This window comes from Mus caroli, unplaced genomic scaffold (genome assembly GCF_978045245.1).
Source record: "Mus caroli unplaced genomic scaffold, Mus_caroli_1 scaffold_13, whole genome shotgun sequence".
Taxonomy (NCBI): Eukaryota; Metazoa; Chordata; class Mammalia; order Rodentia; family Muridae; genus Mus; species Mus caroli.
This window is the reverse complement of record NW_028227268.1, coordinates 80,759,089-80,781,719: the sequence shown is the minus strand read 5'-3', so window position 1 is coordinate 80,781,719 and position 22,631 is coordinate 80,759,089. Positions and strand designations below refer to the sequence as shown.

The 22,631-nt window shown below is 36.7% G+C and overlaps 1 protein-coding gene across 2 annotated transcripts in view; it reads left to right on the top strand.

The window, feature by feature from the left end:
- Gabrb2 (gamma-aminobutyric acid type A receptor subunit beta2) overlaps positions 1-22,631 on the top strand; it is a 212,615-nt gene that overhangs the window by 94,284 nt on the left and 95,700 nt on the right. For both annotated transcript variants that reach the window (XM_021176879.3, XM_029483941.2), the window contains exon 6: positions 12,342-12,424. In XM_021176879.3, coding sequence (XP_021032538.1) covers positions 12,342-12,424 — 83 coding nt within the window. The remainder of the gene's footprint in view (positions 1-12,341; positions 12,425-22,631) is intronic.

Below are 22,631 nucleotides of genomic sequence, written 5' to 3'. Positions count from 1 at the left end.
AGAATTACAGCAAACACAGAGGCAGAAGGAAGAGGGAGAAAAGATCAATCAGGGCCATTGTTCGTTAGCAGTGTTAGACTTCCTTTTCTCTCAAGCCTCTTCTCATCTCACAATGGGGTGAAATAAACTTGACTCATGACTTTTCTCTACTGATATCATGTTTTTAGTTCTCACTTCTTGGGATAAAATCTGGGAAATTTTCCATTGTGTCTTTTTTGTGATGTTTTAAAACATTTAGTGGGGGGGGGGACTTTATATTATAATTTCAGAACATAAATGTTCTGAAGCATACCTTTTGTTTTTACTTGGGGGATAATTTTCTGAGATTATAATATAATTACATCACTTTTGCTCTCTTTCAAACTATGGCCTTTTTTTCATTAATTGTTACACACCCACCCACATGCACACATACATACTCACTCAAACCCATACCCACTTGTGTATATGTGTGTGTGTGTGAGTTATATATATATATATATATATATATATATATATATATATATGTGTGTGTGTGTGTGTGTGTGTGTGTGTGTGTGTATGTGTATGTGTGTGTATACATACACACAGACAAGCTGCTCAGAATGTATAATGTTGCCTATATGTGTTTTTTTCAGAGCCAACCATTTGTTACTAGATAACTAGTTTTTGTGATCTTCTCAGAGAGACTGTCTCTTCTTTTCCCAGCACTATTTAAAAAAAAAAAAAGAACCTGGAGTTGGTTTGTGGCCTTGAGGTCCCATGGGTTTACCTGCTCTACTTAGACACGTCTATTGTCCTCATTCTGCTCACATTTAGCCAATCATAGTGGGACTTTATGGCTCTGGTTTCTCACGTGACAAGAATACACAGTCTCACAGCAAACTCCATTATTTTCTGGCTCCTGAAAACTCACTCTTTGGCCCAAGGTGGTCTGTAAATAATCACTGCATAGTACAGGCTGGCTCCAAGCACGCAGTAATCATCCCATCTGGGCCAGCCAAGTCTTAGAATCGCTGGTGATTGCCTTTTTAAAAATTCCCTATTTACGACCCTTTTCTGTTGCTTTGAGAGTCTTCCTAACATTCAGTTCCACTTTTTATTTTTTGCATGCTTCATCTTATTTTGCTTAATTAATCACTTAGGTAAGTTTATTGCAAATCGAGACATGATTTGAACACATGGCAACCTCTTTTTTCTTTCTCCCTTATTTTTAAACATCCTCTTGTTATACATGTTTTGGAGGGACTAGCAGCCACTGAATGCTTTCCGTAATGAAGCAGCATATGTTGTTGCTTTCCTTTGTCAGAAGCTGGAAGGGGCTCTCTTAATCTCAGTGGCGAAGATACATACACCCTCGCACTCCTCAGTTCAAACCTCCTAACTTTCTAAGTAGATGAATATTTTGAAGAAATTATTTCTACAAATCCGAAACGAGCATCCTTACTTCTTTGTGGAGTGGTTCTGAGTCACAGGATGATGAAGTATTTGGGGTTGCAGGGACATTTTTCATACCATTTTTCTTCATAGGATATTCAAGGTCACACAGTGAGAGGCAATCATAATAGAAGTTAAGAAATAGTTCCAAAGCTTCAGAAGTTCCATTTCCTGTTATCATCTCCTGCACTTCTGGATATGAGAGGTTTCCTAGTGTCTCAAGTTCCAAACTCTATACTATCACTAGAGGTGCAGGGATCATTATTTCTTTCATGATTCTTTAAACTCATCTTTGATCACTTTCTTTAAATAAAATGATCTTTAAAAGAATAAAAACAAAATTACTGGCCTAATATGTGAAGATTGCTTAGCAGGGACTCGTGTATCCCAGGCTGCCCTTGAATTTCCTACTTAAGCAAGGATAACTTTGCCTTTAGGATCCTCCTGTCTCTATTTCCTGAGTGCTGGATTTACAGAGGACACCACAAAACCTTGTGTGCAAAATTCTGTCCTAATGCATGCTGGGCAAGCACTTCAAGAAATGAAACTACATTCTCCATGTTATTATATTATTTGTATACAAAGGTATTTATTATATTTGCATTAGTAATGATGAGCATCTCAATAACCTTTGCCACCTCTATTTCTCACCCTTGAAGAAAATGACAGTTTGTCAAGAAAACATTGTTTTCCGTGAAAAAAAAAAAATGGTCTGTGTTCTGAGCATAAACAGTGTGTCAATGTGACATCTTGATGGGTTTAAGAGGTCAGTATAAAATTTGAGCATATATATCAAATATGGTGTTTGTATTATTTTTATTTATTTACATTCAAATATTGTCCCCCTTCCCAGTCTCCCCTCTGCAACCCCCTCCCATTTCCCTTCCCCTTCGTCTCTAAGAAGGGACTCCTCCACCTACCCACCCACACCCACCTCATCCTTCTATCATTCCCTTTTGATGGGTCAACAAACCTTCACAGGACCAAGCACCTCCCTTCCCATTGATGCTACGTATGTAGCTGGAGCCATGAACCCACCCATGTGTACTCTTTAGTTGGTGGTTTAGTCCCTGGGAGCTCTGAGGGGTCTGGTTAGTTGCTGCTCTTGCTATGGGATTAAAATCCCCTTTAGCTCCTTCAGACCTTCCCGTAACTCTTCCATTGGGGTCCCTGGGCTCAGTCCAAAGGTTGGCTGTGAGTGTCTGCATCTGTCTTAGGTGCTGGCAGAGCCTCTCAGAGGACAGCACTACTAGGCTCCTGTCTAAAAGCACTTCTTGGCATCAGCAATAGTGTCTGGGTTTGGTGTCTGCAGATGGGATGGATCCCATGGTAGAGTGGTCTCTGGATGGCCTTTCTTTCAGTCTCTGCTCCATTTTTTGTCCCTTCTTTTTCCTTTAGACATGAACAATTCTGGGTGAAAACTTTTGAAATGGGTGTGTGGCTCCTTCCCTCAACTGAGGGCCATGCCTGTCTACTGGGATTGGTCTCTTCAGGTTCTATCTCCTTTCTGTTGGGTATTTTGGTTAGTGTCATCCCCTTTGGGTCCTGGGGCCCTCTCACATCCCTGGTGTATGGGACTAGTGGTTCTCCTCATTCCCCATCTGCTGCATATTTTTATTCATTCTTGTGTAGTGTATATTTTTATGTCATTTGGCAACAGATAAAGGCAGATAATACAGATAATGGCAGAAATCAACATGCAATGGAGGAATAGCTCTGTGAAAATAGATTTCATAAACTGTCAAGAATCTCTATGAGCAAGAGAAATAAGGACACTTCCTAAACAAAGATACAAAGTACAGGAAAAAGTAGTTTACAATTAAAGAAATTCAAACTGATGTTGAATATAGAAAGAAAATCTTATAATCACAGATTTCCAAAGACAAAATGGTTACCTTTCAGGGAGCTTGAATTTCAAGTCCCTGGAGATTCACTAGGGCAATAATTACAGAGCTCACAAAGAAAGGACATGTTCATCTAAAGGGTATTTGCATGGATATCTCTCAACCCGGGTTTTTGTTTTTGTTTTGTTTTTTTTTCTTTAAAAATCAATTATTACTTGATGCTTTGCTCATAAAAGTTTTTAATGATATTAAGCCTATTGAAGTGCATGCCCCACAGTTTTGATGACCAGTATCTCCAACCCGTGGGGTATGATAAGTGTTCCGTGCATAAGCAAATATCCTCACTTAAAAGGAATAAAAGCTATTCAGACAGAAGAAATTCAGTTCCAAGCCAGGAAGAGTACTGTCCTAGCCCCAAGCAGATAGAGAATATTGTCTTTAGAATATTTATCAGAGAAGAAACAGTGTCTATTCATTGTGGAAACAAGGAAATTATAAAAAAAAAGAAAGAAGTAATCAACAATATCTTTTTTTTTGTATACAAATATACACAAAAGCCTTTCTGTCTTTGCCAAGTCACAAAGTTTGTTCAACATCTCTACATATTGGTGTGATTTAACACTAATTCACTAAGATGAAATTTCAGGAGTCAAGGAAAGTACAGTAGATACGTCTTGTTTGCTGTACCAAACAATCCTTGAGAAATGTTATACCAGCATGTCCACAGCATACAGGACTGCATCTATTTCTACACAGTGTCTAGATATTATACTTTTAAGTTTTGTGGTGACTATGTAAACAGTAATAATCGTGGCTTTGATATACATGTGTGGTTACTACTGATATTAATCATTCTGCCAACAGCTTTGTAACTATTTTATATAAAATATAGAAATAGTAAAACTATTTGCTGTAGCTAAAACTATTTTGCTGTTGAGGTCAGGTGGCAGAAAGCCCTGAGATGGTAGCATATATGGATTTTATTGGAATCAGTAATGAATTGCCAGTATGCTGTACATGATACCTCATTACAGATACAGATGGAGTGCATGCAAACTATGCATGATGATAAACAGTTGGTCACTTAGAATTTTTGCTCTTATAAATTCAGCAAGATTCCAAAGAATGGGAAAGAGTGATGGGATGAGAAAAATGAACCAAAGGTGTTTTTCTGTTTTGTTATGCTTGCCTGGCATAGTCTATAGGTGCATAGTAAGCTATGAGGGGCTGGTTAAGGGCCACTTCAGTCCCACCACAGTCTTGCATGTTTCTTGTGACAGCAGCCATTCTGGGATTGCTGCCATCTTGCATAGAATACAATGTAAAGTCTTCCTTTAAAAAAAAAAACCTTCATCTAGCTTCTCTTCACAGCTGATGATCCCAAATAAATATGTCTCAGGGACAGCTTCAAGAGAACCCAACCTTAATTAGACTAGACAATGCCTGAGTCTATGGGGGGAGAGAGAGAAACACTACAAATAAGCACCCAGAATTCTAATAGTGATAGATAGAGGCAGGAATGGGTGGGTGAGCACCCTCTTAGAGGTAAAGGGGAGGGAGTGAGGAGAGAGGTTGGTGAAGAGAAGATCAGGAAAGGGGATAACATTTGATATGTAAACAAAATTGTTAATAAATATAAAAGAAAAAACACAGGAGGTGAGCAGTGGCGTGCAAGGAGCACAATGTGAGCTGGGCAGTGGAGAGGCCATCTTAGAAGGGCTCTGATGAACAGATACCAGAATGACAGGTAAGAAATGCCTCACTTAAGATAGAGGGAAAGGGATATCCATTATCTTGTCTCCAAATTCTTAACGCAGAGAACTCCAGAAAGGAACTGTTCTAATTTTTGACAGCATAACTGTTAGCGCCTCTGATTTTAAATACATTTCTATAATGTATTCTATCAGTCAAGAACCCAACAGGAAACAGATGGTACACCAAAAGTGGGATAATTTGAGGATGCAATAAAAGGACTATTTACAAAGAGATGAAAAAACATTACCTCCTAACTACACAGGATCAGCAGGTTGCCATCAGTGCCCTAGAATTCACTTTTCAAAAGAGTAGGGAGGACTGGATAACCCATGGGTCCAGCAGAAAATGGGCTTAGCATCCCTGGGTTTTAACTTCCCTTGGATCTCAGTTTCATGTCCTGCTCTCCATTCCCTGTGCCAGACAGTCAAGCTTAGAATAGATTGGGAAGTCCAAACAGACTGGTTTTCAGGAAGACAAAATTCAGGGATTAGGGTTAGAGGGTACAATCAGAGAAGCAAAAGAAGGCTCCCACCTGTGTAGTTTGCATTTTAAGCTATACTTAGAAGGGACCATAAAGAAGGGAGGAGATACAGCTGTAGTTGGAGGTTGGTCTGTTCTAGGCAAGTCCTCAAACATCTGTTAGCTATTTAAAAGTATAAATAAGCCTGCTGTAATGGCCCAAAGCTTTTGGGACTCCAGAGGTAGAAACAATCAGCTGTGACTTTGTGGACAGTCTGGTCTTTACTTAATAATTTCTATACTACCTAGGATTGCAATCTATATGTCTATAAATAAATGAAGGAAGAAAGGAAGGAAGGAAGGAAGGAAGGAAGGAAGGAAGGAAGGAAGGAAGGAAGAAACTGATGAATTGTTCTCAAATTGTAGATTTCTGATGTGTTATGCAGAAAAAAAAATAGTTGATTATTTTAATGGATATAATGTCAAAAGCACCCAGTATATTGAATCATCATTTTAAATTGTGAATAAAATTCAATTTTAAAATAATTCAGAGTTCCTATTCTTATTGTATGCCCCCTTTTAAAAATAAATCATAGTTCCATTAGATCTCTTACTGTGATATAAAATCAAATTTCAGTTAAATGATGATCAAATTATGAGATGTTTACTTGTCCTTGTGCCTCTCACTTCTTTTGATGTAAATTTTATGAAGAAAAAAATAAGACTCTAAGATAAATATAGGATTTGTATGTAAAACTACCAAAAAATATAGTGTAGGGAAGATGGGGAAAACAGAGAATAGAAGGCAAGTAAGAACCTAGGTTGGGACATTTATATTAATGTTTGTGATGAAATGGGGTTTATGTCCTTACAAAATGAGAACTTGCATGAGACTTCTCGTTGGATTGCAGAAGCAGGCTATTTATTTAGGGAAATTTCTTAAATAATAGTGTCTGCATTTGTGGCAGAGACCTGGGTAGCCCTTTAATGGTCACAGTATCTTTGCAGAAAATGAAAGAGTCACGGAAGGCCAAACATCTGCAGAAGAGCACAAATAGCTCTAATCTGAAATGCATGATTTATCAAATGGGAACATGATTGCCAGCAATCTTACTTTTTTGGGTGATTACAAAGTTGAGCATAGTAGTGCATGTGACTCCATAAGAGGACTTCAAAGGCGCTTTTAAAAACAATTATGCAAGAGTCTTGGAGATTTTTAATGTAAGCACAAGGCCTTTGGAGAGGCTAGAAAGACATACAAAAAAAAAGTGGGGAGGAGCTAAGGAGGACCTTCAATCAGAGGAGAGAGAGCATTAACAGAGACTCCTTAGGGAGACGCTTGTATTTACTTGTCTGGGATGGGCTGATCTCCATAATTGAGTAAAGCAGAATAAACATCTGCAAAATACAACATTTGCATGTGTGGGTAAAACAGAATTACACCATCTCAAGGTCATATCATGAATGTATGAATACAGGATCACAGAATGAGTTAGCTCATTCTGAATGTATGTAACAGACTTCTGAAGAACAAACACCATACTGTCAAGGTTATCCATTGAAGTTAGTTGCCTCATTCTTAAATACAAGGACTATTTAATCAAAAGCCTGCTATGAAAAAACTCCCTGTTCTCCTATTCACGGTGTGACTCTAAAAACATACCCTACTCCTTATGTTTGCTAGATGAGAATAATTAGACTTAAATGAGAAAAAACACTTCTACAGTATTAATAGTATTTACAACTTATTAGTAACTGATCAATTAATATTGTGTGCGCTTTTTTTTACATTAGCTTTCCACTTAACAAATTACCCACCTCCTTTATCTATATTCTTTTTAATCAACAAAATCTAAGAGCTGATAGCATTGGAGTTAGTGTGAAAGTTAATTTTGTTTCCCAACAAAAGTGGCCACAAAATACAGAATGATGTTAAATATGGTAGTAAGAAAGCCACTTTTAAAGAACTTTTAAGGAAAGAGAATCAGTGAGGTCGGTGGAACATTTTATAATTTGAGTTAATATCATAATACTTAAATTTAGAATTTCTATGTTGAAATTTTAATTTGTTTGTTTGAAAACCTCAAAAATTGATACATGCTTGCGTAAATTGACCTCGTTAAAGATTTTATTTTCCGTTTGAGTGTGTGTTATGACCTACTAGATGTGCCTGCTAGGAACTGAACTCTGGTCCTTGGGAAGACCAGCCTACATATTTAACTTCTGCACCATCTCTCCTTCTCCCTATTTAAAAATTCTTCATTTTCCTCTGGGTATTTTGTCTACTAATACCAGAAGGTCTTCTTTTTCCTTTGCAGTTATAATTGGTTGTAGGTTTTGAGTAAATGTATTAGTTGAACAAACAAAAGCACAGTACGAAATAGAGCACTGTATACAAACTATAGTTCAGGATACCACATTTGATGTTTTAAGCAGACAGTTATATGGATAAAAACAAACTTTCTTGATGAATAAGTATAACATCGTCTATTAAAGGAATCAGAGTCATTTAAAATCACTTAATTCATGTGCTTACTATCTCTGTTTGAAATCCCCCAAGACTCTCAGAGACTATACATATGAGTTCATGTTTTCAACTTCCCAATCACCTCCTGAAGACTCTACTGCAAGGTGTAAGATTTGTCACACACATTGTGATTTCAAGTGTTTCATCTTGAGTATGGACAAGTGGCATTTACTTTTGCTTAGTAGTCATCTTTAGCTGTACTCATATTTTGAGTGATATTTTTGTCCTCTAAAGCTACAAAAATATAAATTATATCTTTGATATAAAATATTGGATTAACTTTTTTATTTCTTGATTTATGGATGCCTCTAATGAATCCTTAGCTCTTACTGGATATTTAGGATTTTTGTTTTGTTTTGATTTTTTGTTTTTGCTCCATACTAATATTTTATGATACAAGTCATTATAGAGCAATAGTAGCTGATTAATCAGTAGGGAAAAGTTTATTCACAATCCCCTGCTCCAAATAAAATACAGGTGTTTCTAAGTAAAACTTTCATTCTTCAAAATAGTTCTACTCTGTTGAAGGTGTTTACAACTGAAGACTCTCCACTCATAAGGAGGGTTTTCATTCTATAGGTTAACTGACTGGTTTGATTAAAAACTAAGGCTGTCTCCATATTGTTAAGTTTTAAAACTAATCTAGTCTCCACATAATACTGTTTATGTATGATTTCAGGGTTGTCCATTTGGTATGAGATAGTCAACTGGTGTGCTCTTTGCATGGGAAAAGTATTTTTCTCCTCTCAGTATTGCTTAGCTGCCTGTAGTCCTTTGTGAATGGTTGAGGCCTCATGGTTTGTTTGTTTGTTTGTTTGTTTTTCCAGTCCAATTTGGCATGTCTAGTAGTGTGGTCTTTGTTCAGCTTCTTTTGAGAGTTATGTTGATGAGAATTTATGGATGTAGCTTCTGACATTGATTATTAGGAGATACAATCTCACAGAAAATTCTCTGATCCTCTGGATCTTGCCATCTTTAAGTAGGGTGTTTGTGGCAGCCAGTAAGTCTCTCTTTAAAGAAAACTTGTAATACTATTGAGTGATTTAAGTCTCATTAATGGTGTTAAGAATCTTCATTAGCATTGAAGTTGCATCTGTTGCACAGATAAAACAGGCATAGATGCTTGCCACTGGCCTTTTTGGAATGGGATTCATTACAGGGTACTTTCTTCACTAAAATGCTTTTAATTATTAAATGTATGTGAGAGTTTCTGACATGAGAAATATCAACTCATAATTCTTAGTTTGTCAGTCAGTGCTTACATTGACTTTTGCGTCTCTATTTTGTTTGGTGACTTATTATTTAATTGTGAGTTAGTGGCACATGTCAAGAACATTTCTTTTAAATACAAGATAAGACAAAGATGGACACTTTGGAAATAACTAGGTTTATGATATATACACATAAATGTAACAATGTTATATATTTAGATGGCATCACTATTATATTCATAGTTATGGTTCAGCCTACTGATAACGGACACGTGTGTGGGAATTTACATTTCATTTGGGCAAGCAGGTACTTTTTACTTTTCAGTGAAATGTGGTGAAATGAGCTGACTTGATATCTGCTCATTGCAGACTAATACAAAAGTTGAAGAGCACTTTTTAAGTTGCACATCCCTTCCATTTATCATCCTACAGCCGACTCGGTTGGCAAGTATTTCCAGTAGGCATAGAATGCCAGTATATTATCAGAGGCATGACTAGTTCTTGTAGACATGACCAAGATTTAGTCCCAGAGTTTTGAATTTACTCCCATAGAAGACCCAAACTACAAACATTAAATATAAAATATCCATAGGATCTACTACCTGAGTTATAACGTTAAAAAAGGAATAAAATAAATAATAAATCGTATGAATATTAGAAGAAAAAATACTTCTGTTGTTGTCGTCATTGCTGTTACTGTTGTTTACACAATGGCTTGTGTACCCCAATCTGGCTTCAAACTTACCACATTTGATCTTAAACTTCTGGTTCTCCAGCTACAGTCCTGTTCTGGGAATAGAAGCCAGGGCTGTATATATGCTAGGTGGGCATTCTATTGACAGAGTTACAGTGTCAGTCATCCTTCCTTTCACTTTATTCTGAAAACATGAAGAAAACACATTCCTTCTGTGATAGCATCAGGGGACTTGTTTATCTTAGTGTATACAGAATAGTTCACGGTTCTTAATTGGTATGAATATGTATTAGCAGAGGTGTGAACTACAAGCTGTAGTATTAATTACAAACTTCACCTCAATTACACAGCTGGCTTTCTGTACCTGTTTCTCTTATTTTTTGAAATTGTAATTATGTCCCTGCAACGGTCTGGTCTTTTGTATTGGTTTACCAGACTCAGTAAGTTATTTGCCCTAGTTTCTAGGGTGAGGAATCCACGTAACAACTTTCCAGAACAGCACTGGGTTATGGTACATCTACCATTTCCTAAATTTCATTTCCTCTTGTAAACTGTATGTTAGAGGAAATTCAGAGTGTATCAATCTATAATGTCATACAAAATTTTAAGAGGAAACAGTAGGCCAAGAAGAAATCCATCCAAGTACCATTTTACAAGAATATTAAATGTGAATATTCATTTTAATGAAATTTGTAGAATTTAAATGCAACATAAATCTCATTGAAAGCTGAAACAGTCAAATTGATAAAAATAACCTTAAAATAATTTTCTTCATGTAATTTAAATTGATTAAATTCCATTTATTGTTCAACCTACAAAAGGGACATCTCTAACCTAAGACACAGTGCCATTTTCAGTCAAAACAGAAGTAAAGCAATAAAATACTCTTTCAAATACAAAGCCTTATAATGAGCAAATCCAACCACTTACCTCATTAAAAATTAATGTTTTTTTCTCATTCAACCGATATTTATTGAATGCCTTTGCCCTGAATTGAACAGAGTCTATGCTCATAAGCAGCTTAAATTTTATTGAAAGAAAAAGACTCTTCTGAGAAAACAATTAACAAGCTAATTCCAGATTGTGGTAATTGCTTGAAGGCAGTGAACAGAAAGCCAAGATGGAGCCTGAGTTAAGACAGTCACCCTGGATAGGCTGTCCTGGGGGAGCTTCTCTGAGAGGGAAGGATTTGAGTGACAGAAGGGAGGGGAACAAGGGGGGGATGCGTGTTATAGACATAGAGAACAAAGGTGGAGGTGGAAAAGCATTGTGAGAAAACACAATAGGAGAGGCTAGTGGGAAAGGAGAAGAGAAACAAAACATGTGAGAAAGAGTCAGCCAAACTTAGAATAGCCACTATATTTTTCACAGATGAGATGTACTCTGTGTTTTGTGTGGAGGATGGAATCAGGGACACAGATGGAAAGGTCTGAGGTCCAGCTTCTGCACTATCTTGTAGGGGAACCAATGGGGACAGACTTATAGGAGAAAGTGGGATAGTAGAGAATTGAGGCAGAGTGACCTGCAGGACTCACTAAACAAGGAAGAAACCAATAAGAAACCTGCTCTGGGAAGCATTTTTGTACTACAGAAAAGAAAACTAAATTAAGAAAGATCATTATGAATAACCAATAACATATTCCTTGTCCACACCTCCAGTTTTTTTCAGATTCACCCAAGTATATTCCTGGAATGAGGCTCCGTGGCTTCTTGGTTTAGTTCCATGTGATATAGGTGCAGTTTGGAAAGTATAGTCTAGGCTATTTCCTCCAGAGTAGAGCTCTGTCTCATTTTTCAGTTTCTAGCTGAGCTCTGAGCTCCTACAGTTGAGCAAAAGTAGGTTGTCAAATCCAAAAATATGAACTTCCATTCTTTCTTCTCTTTCTAAGTAGCCAAGAGTACATCAGATTATTTAGGACAAAATGATTAGGCATAGATAGAAGGCTCATGTGGGCTGTATCTTAATGAAGATGCTTACAAAGTACAGTATGGTTTTAAGCATGAAAAATTATGGATCCAAAGTAAGCTCGGTAGAAGATTAGACTTTAACATTTTGCAAAATGATGGGGTAAAGCAAATGTGAGAGTCATTAGAATATTTTGTCACCATCTCCAGTCACCTGAGATACAACTAGAATGCCCCAAAGGCACTCTGGAGACTTCAGTGAATTGCGTTTGAAACACATTTAGGTAATTTTGGTTGAAGTTGTTAGTGACCCATTGAATACTTATATAATCAAATCTCTTTAGGAGCCAGAAGAAGAATTGTGAAGGAAAACACTTTCCAAAAGAAGATCACTCCCTTGTATGGATGCTAAGGCTAGGATTAAGTCTCTAAGAGGGTTATATTTTTGTTTGTTGGTTGGTTTTTATTTTTTTTCCTCTTCTGCACTTGGCTTTAAGCACTAACAACTCATATTGCCAATTCTCTTCTAGAATCACAACTACAGCTGCCTGCATGATGGACCTAAGGCGGTATCCACTGGATGAACAAAACTGTACATTGGAGATTGAAAGCTGTAAGTGTCGGCAGATCCAGCCTGGCTGGACTTCATGTTTGAGGCTTACCTTAGGCACAGGCATGCTAAGCAGGATCATACTTCAATCAACTAATCAACAATCTTGGCAAAGATGCTAGAGGAGTATTTTGAAATTTGGTCCAGGCAAACATTGACACATTCTCTCCACCTTAATGCTGTCACTTTCTTACATCTATCTCGAAATCCTTGAGAACATGTTTAGGGGAAAGTGTGATTTGTCAATAAAAACAGCACCAATACCCTGGAAGGAAATCACCGACTGTTCAGGCATTTGATTTGGTACGAAATTGGTACAAAGGTTAACACAAGCCTTAGAAAGAATGTGAAGGTGACAGCATGTGATAAAATGGCCCAGTTGTCCTTGACACTCATGAATACTATCCCTTATAGTTGATAAGTGAATGTGGAATGTGGCCATGAAGACTGACTGCATTGGGAAGGTTGGACTATCGCTTCTTGGCCTTTTGGCTAAGATCATGTGTAAGAAGGTTGGACTGTGGATTTTGTTTGCTTGTTTTTGCTTTGGAGCAGGATAGTCAGTGTTGGAAACTTAGCTTCTTGCAGAAGGCCAAAGGCCATACAGTAATCAAGACTGTGTGTGTGTGTGTGTGCAAGAGAGAGTGAGACTGTGAGAGAAAGAGAGTGAGCGAGCATGCCTTTAGGTGTGTATGTTTATTCTATATATGATGCTGGCCTGTTTTGTAATGTGTTTGCTTTTTTGGCACAATGGATTTCATGATCATGAGTTAGTCATCTTCCATGCTGGGGGGGGGGATAGCTAAAATGTTGATTCTGTAATCCTTCTGCATTCTAGACATCTGCATTTAAGGGTAAGGAGAAGCTTGAGTCTGCTTTTTCCACCCATGCTTTGGAACACTTTTGTATCTTATCCCAGTCCATAGTTAGAAGTTGACAATTTTAACTCAGTGTTGAGTACAGCAAGAAGCTGGACTGTGAGATGTTTTCTGCCTCCGAGAAAAATTTTAACTGTGGCAAGCAGCAAGAGTCTAAATCACTGCTCTGAGCAGACAGAGCATTTATGAAACTTTGTGCATAATTTTACTCATTTTAAAAAGACAGCTTCTAGGGGTAATTAAATTTACACACACTTATATAGAAACTAATTGCATGCTTATATTCTAACTCATCATTATTTCCAAATTACTTCTTCACATTATATAGAACTAGTTCATTTAGCTGGCCTATAGGATTTCACTGATTAATTTTATGTAAATATCTTTGAGATGGCATTGCTTGTTACATGTGCTTAACTTGTGGTACAATATTTCTCAAAGACCAAACTTTTCGGCAGTTTCAGATGCTCAGAGGGAGGATTTCTTGGAGGAAAGTTTGCTTTTTGGTGCCACTTTATTTTATTATGATTATGGTTTTGGAGGTAAAATTTTACTGAACTCATAAGGAAACATAGTTATTCATGGATGGAGGAATCATCGTGATCTTACTTCAAGTTCTTTGTTGTCCTCTTAAAAACAAAACCAAAAAAAAAAAAAAAAAAAAGCTGGTTTGTTTTAAAGAAGGAATACCAGCAGAAATGGGCAGCACTCAAGGGTTAAATTACAACTTGAAAATAGCAATTTTTAAATTTACACAATAACTTGCTGATGTGGTCATAAATCATTGATATATATGTCTTGGGGAAGACACTGATATTGGATGACCAGATTAAAGCATCCCTTTTCTCAATGCCCATTTAAATAGTCTGTTCTAAAGGGAATTGGTACTAAAGATTTATCCAGACTGCTAATCATCATTGTAGAAAATGAGATGTGATGATGTTTTCACAGTGCATGTGATATGAAAGCCTTTTTATTTTTCCATTTTGCTGAATGTATTCAAATAGTATCCCATAAACAAAAAGCATATAGATGATGTCTGGCACCTCAGTAATATCCACCTTAGCCAATTGTTTCCCTTGGTAGCCCAGGGAGTCATCAGACTATCTTTTCCTTCCTTTATCCATGATCCTTCTCTCTCTTCCTCATCATTTTTTCTCCTCCTGTTCTTTCTCTTCTCATCACAATTGCCCCAATACTATTGTTAAATGATAATGATCTATCAATAAATATTCAGTAGAGAAAGCATAACCTGTGTCTGAAATGCTTTGAGTAAGGGGCATAAAAAATAAATTCATCCACCCATCAATCTATCCATTCATTCATTCATTTACTCATTCAATAATTACTTTCTTCATTAAACACTCATTGGACACTAACTACTTACCATGCGTTATAATAAGCTTATGGATATAATGAAAAGAGTAAAGTACAGTATTTTGATAAATTAAATAATATTGGTAGGATAAAGTCATTCTTTAAGTTAAACAAATGATACTTAGAACAAACCTTAAAATCTATCTTGAGAATTTTAGATGGCTTGTATGGACTATCTATGTCATGACTAGAGGTCATGACATAGGTCAGCATCAGTAATTCTAGGATGGAGGAGGCAGTAAGCACATGGGTCTCTGGGCTAAACTGATACAGTGATAGGGAGCATTTTGGAACACAGGTAGAATACCCATTATATCTTCTTCAGTGAAATAGGCAAGCAGAGATACTTAGACAAACAAGGTACCATTTCTGTGCCATGCTAAGACTAATGATTCTGTAGACAACATCACCATTGATATTACCAAATTATCCCTAGAATATTGGACTCAGTTAAACACACAACCCTTTATGAGAGAGATTTGGCAATTAGAACTACTGAAGAAAATGTAAATAATATACAAAACAGACAGGTTAAACACACGGTACAAGAAATTGGAGTTGGAGTAGACTCATTTACCCCGAGGAGGAGCATTGTGATTGGGAGGGATAGATGCAGCATTTGAACAGGAGAGTTGTTTTTCAGATAACTACTACAGGATTTCCTCTTAAGAACCTTGACTGTATCTGATATAGAGGGAAAAATAGACCAATACTAAAAAATGCCAAAAGGCAACTTAGGTCAGAAAAGTTAAAGAAAAGCTTTAGGCAATTATAGCTGGTGAAAATCAAATGGGTGGCTGTATTTTGCAAGATCATTTACTAGGCATGGAGAAATTATTTTATTGGGAGAGTGATGAGATTAAATAGTTTCTAAGTAGCTGTGGGTTGAGGGTTAGTTGGCACCAGCAAAAGCTAAAAGAATTTAATTAAAGGATGATAAGGCAGTGCTGGTTTATGTAAGGCTGCAGAGCCCATCTGCATATCCCGCTGGGAGTGATGCTGTTTAGGAAAAGATAAAAATCGAATCCTTGCTAAGCTTCAAGTCTCTCTCTCTCTCTCTCTCTCTCTCTCTCTCTCTCTCTCTCTCTCTCTCTCTCTCTCTCTCTCTTTGTGTGTGTGTGTTCATGTGTACATATGTTTGTGCTTGTCTACTATGACTTAGCCACATTTTTTCTTTTCACAAATTTTTCTCATATGAATATATTTAACAGTTGTATCTGTGCAGAATTAGCTGAGGCACTAGTAAGATCCATTGTAGATGCACTCTTTTAAAAATAATGTTAGTCCTTTCAAATCTGTTCCTCCTCATAAGAAAATGTATTTATGACTATTTATATCTGTACTGGACAGGGAAAGGTGGAGATACATAAACGAATAAAATGACCAAGACTTTTAAATGAGCCTTGAATTATTTTGAATTAATATATTCCTCTGTCACTCCAGTAAAGCCTAGTTATAATTATTTACCCAAGAAAAAGCCAAGAGTATTGCAAGTGATCCCTCAGTCATTGCATAATATTCAGCTGGAATTGCTGTTTGGGTTTGACAGTCTCTAGAATTTTATCTAGGCTCGCAGAAGGCAAGGCTGTATCTTCCCACCCTTGCTATGTTTTATATTTTGTTGGACTATAGTCCAGGCAAATAGATATCAGTCCCCAGTAGCCATAGATAAGTCTTAATGGTGTCAATAGAATTTAAGCACCTTGGGCAGATGTTGTTTCTCACTTTGATATTTGAACTTGAATTCTTCTGCCATTCAGTTCTGACAACATTTGAAACCACCACCTTGGATGTGAAAGTGTATCTTTCACTTTCACTCAATAAAGTCTTTCTCTTTAAAACAGCTATTTCTGTTTTAAATAAAATATCATTTAAATGACCATGTCTATTAATAAACAGCAATTTATTATCATACATTTATAAATGTACATATATTTATGAATACATTATATATTTAAATTTCCAATATGATATATAAAGTTAAATTCACATTTAGCAAAATGAAATAAAATCAGAGATTCAATTCATTGGTTACACTATGCATATGTTGACATGTTGACTCAGTGTATAGCTAGAAGCTGCCATATTGGACAGAGAAGACAGTTAAGATATTTTTGTCATAACACAGAAGTTTATTGAAAGATACTAAAATAGAAGGTGGGTTCATATAAATCCAACATCCCCATCACAAAAACTCATAAAATTTAATATACTTTGATTCTCTCACATGGAGTCTATACATCCTTCCAGGCTGAGGATTTTACAATATCACTTCTTCACACTATAGTTGCATGGATGATGGTAGTTAATGATATTATAAACCATAGGGTTGAAAGAAGAAAGAATATAATTACAAAAAAATGAAAACTAACATTCTCATATTCACTATACTTTTGAACAGATCTGGAGCAGGATATCGGTTTGATAATGTGTCAGCACCTGCCAAGGATTTTCTACTCTCAAATCTTATCACTTGTCATATTCTCAGAGAAGAATAATAAGACTCTACATTCATTATATTCATATCTTCAGGTGTCTTTGCTTTATGTAAAAATCACAAAGATGGAAAGGAACCTGAAGCACATTAGAACTCAAATGACAATTGTTATATTTGCAAAGGAAAACACTATTTTATTAATCCCAATGGGGTAAACCTAAATAAAGCATAGTTCAGTGTTATACAATTAGTACTTTCCACTCTCATAATTGAAGTTGTAATTATTCATTCCATTTACCTCAACACATCATTAGGCTCCTCCCAATACAGTGTGCTAAGTAAAAGGTTATAGAGTTTCTAGTGTAGCAGAGTTGCTGCCTGCCCACAGGGCACACCATAGGTAGGTATGTGGTTTTCCTTCTGGCTTCAGTCAAGACTTTCATGTGAATAAGAGATGCTTTTTGGCATCCATTCTTTTAGCAACTGAAGATAACACTATTTATTGACAGAATTGATCCCCTATTAGATTTTTATCCTATAATATTCCAAGAAAAATATTGTAAATACCACAATAAATGTGAACATGCTGAACCCAGTGACTTCCAACTTTGAACTATATAAAGCCCATCCTTAGTGAGAGGTTCCCAGAGTAACACATTGCTCTGGCTGTGTTTGATAAACAGAGCTGTTCAGATTAGGAAAGGGAACAATGACAAGGCTACAGACTTCAAATTGAAACAATTTTTATTTTTTATTTATTTATTTATTTATTTTTTTGGTTTTTATGAGACAGGGTTTCTCTGTGTAGCCCTGGCTGTCCTGGCACTCACTTTGTAGACCAGGCTGGCCTCGAACTCAGAAATCCGCCTGCCTCTGCCTCCCGAGTGCTGGGACTAAAGGCGTGCGCCACCACGCCCGGCTGAAACAATTTTTAAAGGACAAAGTGAGCTTCTGGGTCTCTTAGGACACTGGGTGTTTTAATGATGCACTGCTCAGAAATGATGCTCTGCCTGGAAATGTTCTGTCCAGAAAGTGGCATTGGGCATCTTTACCTTTCAGAATCTGTTGCCTCCCTGCTCTTACAGTTTCTACTACTAGGCTGATTCCTGCTCTCAATCTGCACATTCTGAAAATGCAGTGCAGGTCCTCAGTGCTCAAGCTTCATGGGGGAAGGAGAGAAGGGCAAACCCGTTTGTTTAGGTTTTTTTGTTTGTTTCTGTTTTGGTTTTGGTTTTTTTGTTTGTTTGTTTTTGACTGAGGAGTTGTGTCAATGCTCTGTCGCTGTGTATAGTGTCTCTTCCTGGCTGTCCTTCAGTTGATCCTCCATCAGGCAGGATTAGGAGAAACTGGCACAGCTGTGGGTTGCTTAGTGTTTAGGGTGAAAATTGGAAACATGACGTGAGTCTCCCAAGCTATACCCCTAAGCACACCCACAGACCTTCTCGACAGCACTTTCAGACAATGTATTTTGTTTTCATTTGACAGTTGCAGCCCACTGAACTGTGACGCATCCAAAATTTGACTCACTGCATTACCTTTCCAAGATTTCTCTTTTCGTGGGCCTTAAATAATGATGGTTATTTTTTGAAAATCAAATCTCTCTCTTTGCGATGGCTTCCAATTCTATTCCCTGTGCCCATGCTAATCTCTGTGACAGTCAACCCAGTGGTTATTATTTAATGACATCATGATTGTTTTCACCATTAGCATTAAGAATCACCATATATCAAATAGTGCCTGTCATGGTTCCATGCTGTCTAGACACAGGCTTGACTTCCCTATCTCCTGTGGCTGCTAATAACGTCATCTGTACATATGAGGATATAAGACATTTGGGAGGTTGAGTGGTATGTGTGTGTGTGTGTGTAAATAAACAAGTACATACATACATATACACACACACACACATACATGCAAACATAGTTGGATATATAAATAGAAGTACACAAAGGCCAAGAAGTGAATGTATTGCTTAAGGTTTAGTTGCAGCAAATAGAACTCTGTAGTTAGGTTTTAAGGCAGAAGAGAAATCTTGACAGGACTGGAGAAATAGAAAATAGGCTGAGATTTCTGATCTGACTCACAGAATTGCAGCCCAGCCTTCTGTTGCCAAAGCAGCAGCTTCTCGAGGGTTAGTGTGACCATCTGATGAATCAGGGGCTACTACTCAGTCACTAAAGCAGAACTTCCCTTCTTGTTATATAATCTATGCTAATGTCCTAGAATCTGTAAGCTGTACGTCTCTCTCTACATAGTCCAGCTCTGAATTCAAGTCTCAGCAAGTGCATCTGATGAACAGATCTCCCACATCAATAGAAACTGTTGAGCAAAGCATGCTGGAGAATGCAGGTCTCAGTGAGACAACTGCCAATATGAAACAGTATCTAAGCCTAGATATTACCTCAGTTAGTCTGCTGTTAGAGCTCATATCTTTAAGCATTTGTATTTATCATAAACCTCCTTGTTTATATCTCCAATACAATTAACACACTTCACTGTGTCCGCAGGCATTTGAACCTTTATTAAATTCCATCTACCCAGTTGTGTGCTTTTAGAGGAATTAGATACTTTCATCTTTTTCTTTATAAATTAACAATCCCATTCTGTAATGTAGAATTCACATCCCTTGAAAAGCCAGACATTCACAATCTCCCTGCTTGACAACCAGAAGGTGCAAAGAGAACACTACTGATCATATACTTTTGAGTTGTAGGTATATAACATGAGACCAGACAGAAGCATCAAGTCTATGGAGAAAATAAGTGACAGTTTGTATCTGTGTATCACTGTGCTCAGTAGCACAAGCCCACGGCATCTACAGTGAACCCCCAGTTGCAGCCCATTGGCTGTGGTACAAAGGATGAGTCTGAACTTTGCTTTGTCTTGTGATACTGTTAATTTTCAGTTTAATATTCTCCTATTTAATTTAACCCAGGACAGTTCTTATTATTTGCAACTAACAACCACGGTTTTTAAAGGGATTGGTTTTTGTGTTACTCAAATAACACTATAAAATACTTATGTGAAATTTCCCATGGACACACACACACATAACATCTATGATAATATATACTGTATTGGACATTCATTAAATATATGAAAAGCTTACATTCAGTGCCTTGTCTTAGCATGCGAGCCCTGTGAGAATGGGTTAGGAAGGGTCACAGAACTAATGAGGTGTAGTGTTGCTATGCAATCCCAGAAAGTCTCTTCACACATATCCTACTTTAAGTAAATGTACCAGTGAGCCACATCAGCAATAAAAGTTGCTCTAACACCTCAGTCCCTATTCTTAATGAAAGGGCTATTAATTTGTCATTAGTATCTTGGTATCAATATATGTATATATCTCCTAAATGATTGCTAGTCAGTGATTCCCTAATTTTTCTGACAGTTAGAATATAAAAGACTTATTTCCTACCAAAGTAAAGGCACTCTATTAAATTAATTGATTTCAAATGCCCCTTGTAAAAATCATGCTTAAAGAAAATATTTACTATAGTCATAAATGCTGAATCTATTTGTTTATATGTATAGTGAATTATGGCTTGAGTAACACTTAATAAAATTTACTGCCAAATAATCAAATTAATTAACAGAATCAGGAAACATACATCAGGGATGAACTGCCCTTGATGGAATGATGATGCATATTTTCAATTATAATTGTAGAGTAATAGCAAACACAAGAGAGCATATAAACTGCTACAATATGCAGGAAATCTGTGATGTGAATACATCTTGCAATTCTGTGAAGCTTTAAACTTTAAGGACCATGCTACACTAACTCGTTATGCCTTGCTTCTCAGTATCTTTGTCTTCCTCATTCTCTTCCTCTTCTTTCTCCTCCTTGTCTTCTTCTTCTTACCTTCTTCTTTCTCCTTCTCCTCCTTATCCCCTTGCCTTCTTCTTTTCCTTCTCTTGCTCCTCCTTGTTTCCTCCTCCTCCTCTCCCCTCCCTTTCCCTCCTCCTCCTCCTTCTTGTTCTTCTTCTTCTTTGAGAAAAAGCTTATATTTCAGGCTTATTTGGAACTCACTATGTAACCCAGGCTGACCTCAAACTCATAGCAATCCCCTGCTTCAGCTTTTAGGTTTTGGCATTACAGGAATGTAATAAAACAGTTGGCTCAATGTTTTGGATTGTGAAGATACACCATCAACAACAACAAAAATAAATCCTTAAATTTAGCAAAAACATCCCTTTTGATTTGACATGTAGAAACTAGCAGTTTCCACTTAAAAAATCTCTTTGCTGTGTATTTTGACTAAGTCGTCTCCTTGGTCATCTCACACATTTCTTGTAGTAACATCTTGAACAGGAACAATGCCACCCCCTATTATAAAGGTGAAAAAACAATGGTTAAAGAACTTAGCCAGACCAGAAATTGTCGAAATTGGAATTAGCTTCATTCCCAGAGTATAACAATTTTTAAAGTGTTTTCCTCATTTTATTGAGATATAAAAGGCAAATCAAAATTAAATATGCAACTATAAAATATCAAGTTTTAATAAGTTTATAATTATATTCTGAGATCTCTATCCCTTTGAGTATCCTTCTAGAAAAGAACCCCTGGTCTGAGATCCAACACCTCTCAGAGACCCTCCTTTAACGTCTCTTTAGCAGCTATTAAGTGTGATATTCTACTCTCCTGGTTAGTTTTTGTATCAGGAAGTGCCTTACACTGTAGCTTTCTCTGTTTTGGGGGTGAGCTTTTGTTAGACCTTGGCATTGTAGCAATGATGATTTTGCTGGCCTTAGCAAACGCCTTGGCCCTCAGTCTTTTAAAAAAGTTCCAATGAGCCTGTTTCTCCTCCTGTTCTTAATGTATGATAAAATTCACATATAAAATCATCTTTACAAAGTTTGCTTCTCAGTAAGTTTTTAGTAAATTAAGAGTTTAATAGTTATGGGTTTTTAATAGATTAAGTTCTCCCTTCTTGCAAAATGTTGAGGAAGTTGTATATTTTAATAAACATTTTTTCCTTAAGAAGCATATCTGCATAAAATTTCTAATTGTGTTTTTTATCATAACACTCTTGCTTATGGGATGGGTATTAATGAATGGTAGTGAATGAAAAGGTAGTCCCTTTTCATTCTTTGATATTGGTAACCTGTATTCTCTTTGCATTGGTAAATTGCTGTCTATCTGTCATTCCCTTTAGTATTAAAAGACTCTCTTTGGCATTTGCCATGTTTCTCTTTTTCCCTTTGGATTTTTCTGCCCACATACCATCTTTTCCCAGATTTTGGGTTGTTTTGTTTTGTTTTGTTTTGTTTTGTTTTGTTTTGTTTTTTTACCTTGAGCCACTGATTAAGTCATCTCCCCTCCTCCAACTCCTCCCAGGTCCTCTCCACATTCCCTCCCACAAGGATCCACTCCCTTTCTGTTTTTCATTAGAAAAGAACAGGATTCTAAGAGAAAACATTAAACTATAACAAAACATAATAAGATTTAAAAAAAAATACTACATTGAACTTGGACAGGATGAAACAATAAAAGGAAGAGATCCCAGAGAAG